The following is a 7,177-nucleotide window of genomic DNA, read 5'->3' as shown; positions in this document are numbered from 1 at the left end:
GAAGAAGGGTCTTATCTAGTGAAACAATCATCATTTTTCTCGGAAAATAAAAATTTGTATACTTTTTAAGCACAAAAGCTTGTGTAGCACAGGCTCTGGGATGCGCGTCCACGATGCTACGAATTAGTAATGGGTCATTCTTGAACGATTCTTTCATTTTGAACGAATCTTTAATGTGACTCGGGAAGAACGAGTCGTCTCGGGGAGTGATTCGTTCAGTCGCGCATGCGCAACATCCTATTAGGTTCTGTACTGGAATTAGTTCACCTGTTTTCTTCGGGTCTTCGGGTTTTTCAAGTTGTTCGTTCATCTTATGGGGCTGTCACGTGATGAACGAACAACTCAAACCTGAAAACTTGTCAGATAAGAGGTGAGGTGAGCTAATCATAGACTAAAAGCCCCAGGAAAAAAAGGAATTAATCTTTTCTGTTTCTTATAGCATTATAAATTTGTCTTGTTTGTAGTGTGATCAACGTTTGTGTAAGCAGTAGATGTGTTAGGGAAGTAACACGTAACATTTTAAATATATTTTGCCTAAATGAACGAAATGACTCAAAAAGATTAGTTCATTTTGCTGAATGAGACGAAGGTCAGAGTCGGTAAAATGATCCAAACTTTCTATCACTACTATGAATCACGTGTAAATTCATCGTCTGTGTACTAAGTATGGCGAAAAACTCCTACAACTTGAGAGGAGGACATCGTTGTATCGTTGAACTTACTTGCACTTTCTTAGTCTTTGTGCATTCGCTTTGTAAACACTGGGTCTGTAGTTCCGCCTACGTTCAGCGTGACCTTTCGACGTGATTCAATAGTGAACGCGCATCCCAGAGCCTGTGCTACACAAGCTTTTGTGCTTAAAAAGTAAGCAAATTTTTATTTTCCGAAAAAAAATGACAGATCGTTTCGCTAGATAAGACCCTTCTTCCTCAGCTGGGATCGTTTAGAGCCCTTTCAAGCTGCATTTTGGAAGTTCAAAATCAGGGCACCTATGAAGTCCATTATATGGAGAAAAATCCTGAAATGCTTTCCTCAAAAACCATAATTTCTTCACGACTGATTACAGAAAGACACGAACATCTTGGATGACAAGGGGGTGAGTAAATTATCTGTGAATTGTTGTTCTGGAAGTGGAGTTCCAGACTTCTTTAAGAAACATCATAATCAATGTTGAAAACAAGTCTAAACTGTCACTTGTTTAAACCATGGAAAACTTACTACGTCTGTTCTCTGTGAAACTAGAAAATGTACTTACTCCACGTCACGTTTCCTAATCGTCTTTCCAGAGCCAAAGACTTCTGCAACCCGTGACACAATGGGGTCATAGTTCATACTGGCCACGGCTACCACCTCCTCACTCCTGTAATCACAGCAGATTAAACACACACACACACACACACACACAGCTTGCATCAGCTGCACAGGAAACACAGTAAGAAGTCAAATATTAATAAGTACTGCTACAACAGCAATAATATAGTATGATATTAAATCCTTCTATACATCACAAAATAAAGCAAAGACTGACAAAGAATTTATTAAGTCATTATTTTTGCTTTCTTTGCGTACAAAAAGTATTTTGTCGCTTCATATCATTACGGTTGAACTACTGATGTCACATGGACTATTTTAATGATGTCCTTACTATCCTTCTGGGCCTTAAACGTGTCAGTTGCATGTCTGTCTATGCAGGGTCAGAAAACTCTAGGATTTCATCACAAATATCTTACTTTATGGGTTAGTAACGACATGAGGGTGATTAATTAATGACACATTTTTCATTTTTGGGTGAACAATTATAACAGTGATATATGCCTTATCAAGTGAAGCCCAGTAAATCTGGTTATTATTTTGATCTATTTCTTTCATCTGTGAGATTAAGGTCTTTTTACACATTGATTTGATTTATTCATTTCACTTTCTAGCAGCTGGAGATTTATTATCACAGAAGCCCAAGAAGCCGCATTTAAACTGCATTTTGGAATTTCAAAATCAGGGCACCATATCCGTCCATTATATGGAGAAAAATGCTAAAATGTTTTCCTAAAAAAACATAATTTCTTTACGACTGAAGAAAGAAAGACATGAACATCTTGGATGACAAGGAGGTGGAGTAAATTATTTGTTAATTGTTGTTCTAAAAGTGGAGTTATCCTTTAAGACTGGTTTTGTGGTCCAGGGTCACATATAACAATAATAATCACATCCTTGATCTACATCAGAATTGATTTTTGATATGATAATTTCAAGGTAATATTAAATGGCTTGATCATATTTGTAAACAATATGATTTCAATCAACTCACTTTGTGTAGAATGCCACAAATTTCAGCTCATCCAAATCCCCCTGGATGACGACATCATCAAAGCCGTCTCCATAACCTTGACAACAACATTTAAAGCACATGAGATGCATCAGAGGAGCACTGACGCTGAAACTACATCAGTCATTTATTTAATCTAAATGAAGTGGGTTTTTTTCCATGTGTATGTGTATTTTTAGTGCTAGATGTTTGTTCTTACCTGCATATCGTATGCTTTTTCCAAACATGGCTGTCCAGAAATAAGGCACCGTTTTAATTTCTGAGGCCTTTCCCATCATGCTAAGGGCAGCTACTCTACCTGTGGCGGAAGACAGAAAAATGTACAAAATGAAAAATGTACAAAAATGAACAAAACATTATTCATTATTCATATTAAAAAAATGGCACATGCACATGCATACATCCCAATGGGCTGCAGTTCTTACCGTGTACGTGAGCCATCTGCCAGTGGGGTATGTTCACCTTCTTATGGCTACGTAAAGCTAAAGGAAACGTTACCACGTCACCTCCAGCGAAAACCCCATCAATGTTCGTCTGCATGGTCTGAAAGGGTTAAAGGTATAAGTTTACATACGCTTTGTACTGTAGCTTGTCCTTTGTAGCTTATTATCATGAAATACTCAAGGTCGTCACAGTAAAACAATTTATCACTGATACAGCAGACACAAGCATGGACAAATTAGCACAGGTAACAGAAATGAACATGTTCTGAATGGCAACAGATGTTAATTTGCTCTAAGATGCAATAACAGATGTGCAGTGCAGAATGCAGAATGACTGAACCTTATTGACTGGGATGAATCCTTTGGAGTCCATGTGCACTCCGCTCTGCTTCAGAAATGCTGTGGCTGGACTGGAGCCTAAAAACACACACACACACACACACACTTACGATCGACCCCAGCACAAATTGATATTTTTCATTGGGGCATGCTGTCACGTGTTTTAAACCTTTGCTTTGTTTTGTTTAATGAATTGTTTCGCATTTAATAATTGTTTTATTGTGTAAATTTTGCTTAAAAGCCTAGTTAATTGCAAGTTTCCATTTGTGACAATTATTGCAATGTATATACAGTAATGTGACAACATGCCCCACTATGACCCATATATTTAGTCAGTGTATTTTTATTATAATTATTCAATCAGCAAATCAGCATATTAGAATGATTTCCGAAGGATCATGTGAGTAAAATTCAGCTTTGCATCATGGAAATAAATTACATTTTATAATATATATTAGAATAGAAAAGAGTTATTTTAAATAGTAAAATTATATTGACAATATTACTATTTTCACTGCAAAAAGATTTATTTTAAAAACCTTACAAATGTATATTTTATTAGCTATTTCTGTAGCCAAGACTACAATGGGACTTGAGAAAAAAAAGACAAATAAAGAAGCACTCACCTATGCCAATAACACAGACGTCAGCTCTCAAGACTTTGCCGCTTTTTAGAACCACTTCTTTTAACTATCGAAACAAAAAAAATATTTCAGTTTAACATTTATGTCATAGTTGCCAATTTTCTTACCACTATGACTTATAATACAGAAATCTCATTACGTTATTTCTTAAGGAAGAAATATTTATCACACATTATCAAACATGTCATTTCATAATAGATCACAGTCCTGCTTATTCTCAATTATACATTTACTTTGCTGACTGTGTGCTCACTCATTTTATGAGTTCTGGCCAATCCATTATTGAAATAGCTGTGTTAGAAAATATTCAAAGCTAAGCAGTGCTACTGTGAGAGCAGCTGTAATTAATCACTCTACAGGAACGAGAGCAAGAGAGAGAGAGCCCTACACTACACTGAACTCCTGTTTTTCTCACTTTCATGATACCTGTCCATTATGCCCTCGCATCTCCCACACCTCGTTCAACATGTAGAACTTCACCCTGTTTGACTCAAACAACTGAGGAGAGAAACAAAATGAAAAAAAAAAAAAAATGTAATGAGAGAAATACTCTTTGAATATAGGTTTAATGTGATTGCAGCAAGGAATAATTTTCACGTATTTTTTTACAGTATGTAGGAAGAGAAAGGCAACAGAGTGATAAGAGAGGCATGAAACTAGCATGTAACAGCAATATATATTAATGGTCTAGGACAACAAACAGCTACATAGTTTAATGTCATACGCACTCAATTTTTTATTTAAAATGTATTTATTTAAACATGCTTAACTTATAAAATCAGTTAAAACAATGGCAAAGAAAATGCAACTGATTTAATATTTATTAAATAATATTGTTAAAACTTAATCATTTTGCTTTCTAAGCTTTAAAAGTTCATGCTTCACATTTACTTAGAATACATATAAATACCAGAGATGCCAAACCAGGGTCCCATGACCTTTGATTTGCCATATCATAAGAGGGGGAAAATATGAAAAAAATTGAAGCATATCTTTATTTCTAATTTATGCATTATGCATTGAAATATATATACATTTTTTACAAATTACATTATAGCTGGGTATAACGCAAAATAGACCTGCAATGAAATTAGATTTTTCAACCATCATTAAAAACAAGCTTGGTCACCTCTGATGTGCACCATTTAACGATTATTTCATGTTTAAATCTTAATATTCATATTTATGTCATTGTATATAAATAGTTGTTTTCTGTCACCTTCATCAAGGCTTTTCCCACTTTCTCTCCAAGTGCTTTACGAAATGGTACAGCCTCGATGCCGATCACAGACACTGAGTGAGCCTTATCTGTGAGAGCTGCGGCCACCTCCATACCTGAACACAGGACAGCACATATAATCCTTATCAGACAGAGGCGCCAAATATATTTACACACCTACTTGAGTCTGCTTGTGCATCTATCTTTAAAATAAGCATCACATGGTATTTTGTTATCTAATGCAATGATGCGGATTCATCTTAAATTGTGCCTTAAGAGTCTAAACACTATTATTTAACTACACAGATAATACATACAGTATATGTACATTTCACATAAGCTCTTACCAATAAATGAGGTTCCAACAATTACAGCGTTCTTACTGCTGGCGAGTGTTGCGATGCTGTTGGCATCTTCCGGTGTTCTGAGATGAAACACATTTCCCACATCTTTGCCTTTGTAGCTCAAAGGTTTGGGTCTGTAAAGATGAAGGAAGTAGAACTTATTAATTCAAATGAAAAAAAAAAATTAAATGCGTTTTTCATTATCACATACACTAATCTTCAAAAGTTAGAGGAGTAAGATTTTTGTGAAATGTATGTTTCTGAAAGCATTTATTTGAAATAGATATTAATGCATCAGTGTAAAAGTCTTTGCTGTCACTTTTGATCAATTTAATGCACCCTTCCTGAATAAAAGTATTAATTTCTTCAAAAAATAAAAACTTACTGACCCTAAACTTCTTAATGGTAGTGTAGGATCATTTGATAGCTGTAGTCATGTTTACCTGCTCCCTGTGGCAATGAAGAGTTTTCGATACTCCATTTTAAAACCATCCCGAAATGTCACAGTACGTGTCTTCACATCCACAGAGGCAACCTGTGAAGAAACATATGGCAAATTGTGCAATTTTGCATGGTAATTAGCATAAATGACACTGATTTAGACATCAATTATTCAAATACCGTGTCCTTTCAGTAACAGTGCCAAAAATATAATAGAATACTTGGAGTTGTTTCAATATACTGTAGTATTACCATCTGATACCATACTTTTTTGTAGTGGTCAAAAGAGATAGAATCACATTTCAAGTGTTTTTCCTCAGTAAACCATATTACAGTCAGGTTAAGCGTTCTCACCTCTTTCTCTAATAGTATCTCAATGTCATGCATCTGAAAGAAGTCAGATGAGCGCAGCTGAAGCTGCTCAGCCGTGCTCTCTAAACACTGAAGAAAAAAGAATAGGCATCAAATCAATATCATACTTGCTGAATTTTAGGACACGTGTGGTCAAAATAAAATCGTCTTATGTTCATTTTAGATTGTAAAATTTTGTTCCCACACTGTTCTATGTTCTGTGTACAAACCTTACTCAGTTTAGGCCTGTCGTAAGGCAGATGTTTGTCCATAGTGCACATCACTATACGGTCAGTGAAACCCTCCTGCCTCAGAGTCTCAGCGCACACCAGACCAGCAGGACCTGAGTGAGAACATCAACAGAAGTCAAGAGGAGCAAGGTGGCATCTTCATCTTGAACTCTAATCTGGGGCTGGTTGCGTAGAGACTAAAAGGTCTTAAAAAGTAGTCATGCTATTTTTTTTCTTCTAGACTGGTCGTAACTTTTTAAAATCAGTTATAAAAAGGTGACTGGTCTAAATTGAACTAAAAAATATGACTGTTTATCCCTCCTTGGCTAACTGCTAGTTAACATAGTGGCTATGTTTATGCAACTGGTTCCTGAATATAAATGTTTTTGATGATTTTATTTGATGCTTTGAATGTTATCTCTTACACTTTATCTTTAACTTAACAAGCAGTAAATGCATTTCTTATGTTTAAAGATGGCATATAACCTTTGGACCTCTGAAGTCTGTTCCAAATGTAGAAATTCAACTGCTAAGATGCCATAAAACATTTATAAGAGATAAAAAAAAAAACGTAATGAAATGGCCCAGTGTGAGTGTGGTTAACCCACAACTAAACAGACAATATAGATTTTCACAGTTGAAATAGCTAACCCCGTGTCATTGTAAACCCACTTAAGCTTAACAATGAATTAATTAATGATTTATGACTTACGTTTCACTTTGTACATTCAAACCCTGGGTTAACGATCTTATTAGCATATTTGCAATGTCAATGCCACTGATTGGACGAACACAGGCACGTGACTGTTTGTATAACGACTCTAAAGTTGCGCATTTTCATAT

The 7,177-nt window shown here is 35.5% G+C and overlaps 1 protein-coding gene across 5 annotated transcripts in view; it reads right to left on the bottom strand.

Annotated features, from left to right (window-relative positions):
• LOC127165547 (apoptosis-inducing factor 3) overlaps nt 1–7,177 on the bottom strand; it is a 29,183-nt gene that overhangs the window by 3,720 nt on the left and 18,286 nt on the right. For all 5 annotated transcript variants that reach the window (XM_051110281.1, XM_051110280.1, XM_051110283.1 and 2 more), the window contains 12 exons: nt 6,335–6,447; nt 6,108–6,194; nt 5,756–5,847; nt 5,316–5,446; nt 4,969–5,084; nt 4,176–4,247; nt 3,732–3,795; nt 3,107–3,183; nt 2,749–2,866; nt 2,523–2,621; nt 2,306–2,381; nt 1,256–1,360 (listed from right to left, as the gene is read on the bottom strand). In XM_051110281.1, coding sequence (XP_050966238.1) covers nt 1,256–1,360; nt 2,306–2,381; nt 2,523–2,621; nt 2,749–2,866; nt 3,107–3,183; nt 3,732–3,795; nt 4,176–4,247; nt 4,969–5,084; nt 5,316–5,446; nt 5,756–5,847; nt 6,108–6,194; nt 6,335–6,447 — 1,150 coding nt within the window. The remainder of the gene's footprint in view (nt 1–1,255; nt 1,361–2,305; nt 2,382–2,522; nt 2,622–2,748; nt 2,867–3,106; nt 3,184–3,731; nt 3,796–4,175; nt 4,248–4,968; nt 5,085–5,315; nt 5,447–5,755; nt 5,848–6,107; nt 6,195–6,334; nt 6,448–7,177) is intronic.

This window comes from Labeo rohita, chromosome 5 (assembly GCF_022985175.1).
Source record: "Labeo rohita strain BAU-BD-2019 chromosome 5, IGBB_LRoh.1.0, whole genome shotgun sequence".
Lineage (NCBI taxonomy): Eukaryota > Metazoa > Chordata > Actinopteri > Cypriniformes > Cyprinidae > Labeo > Labeo rohita.
This window is presented reverse-complemented; position numbering and strand designations above follow the sequence as displayed.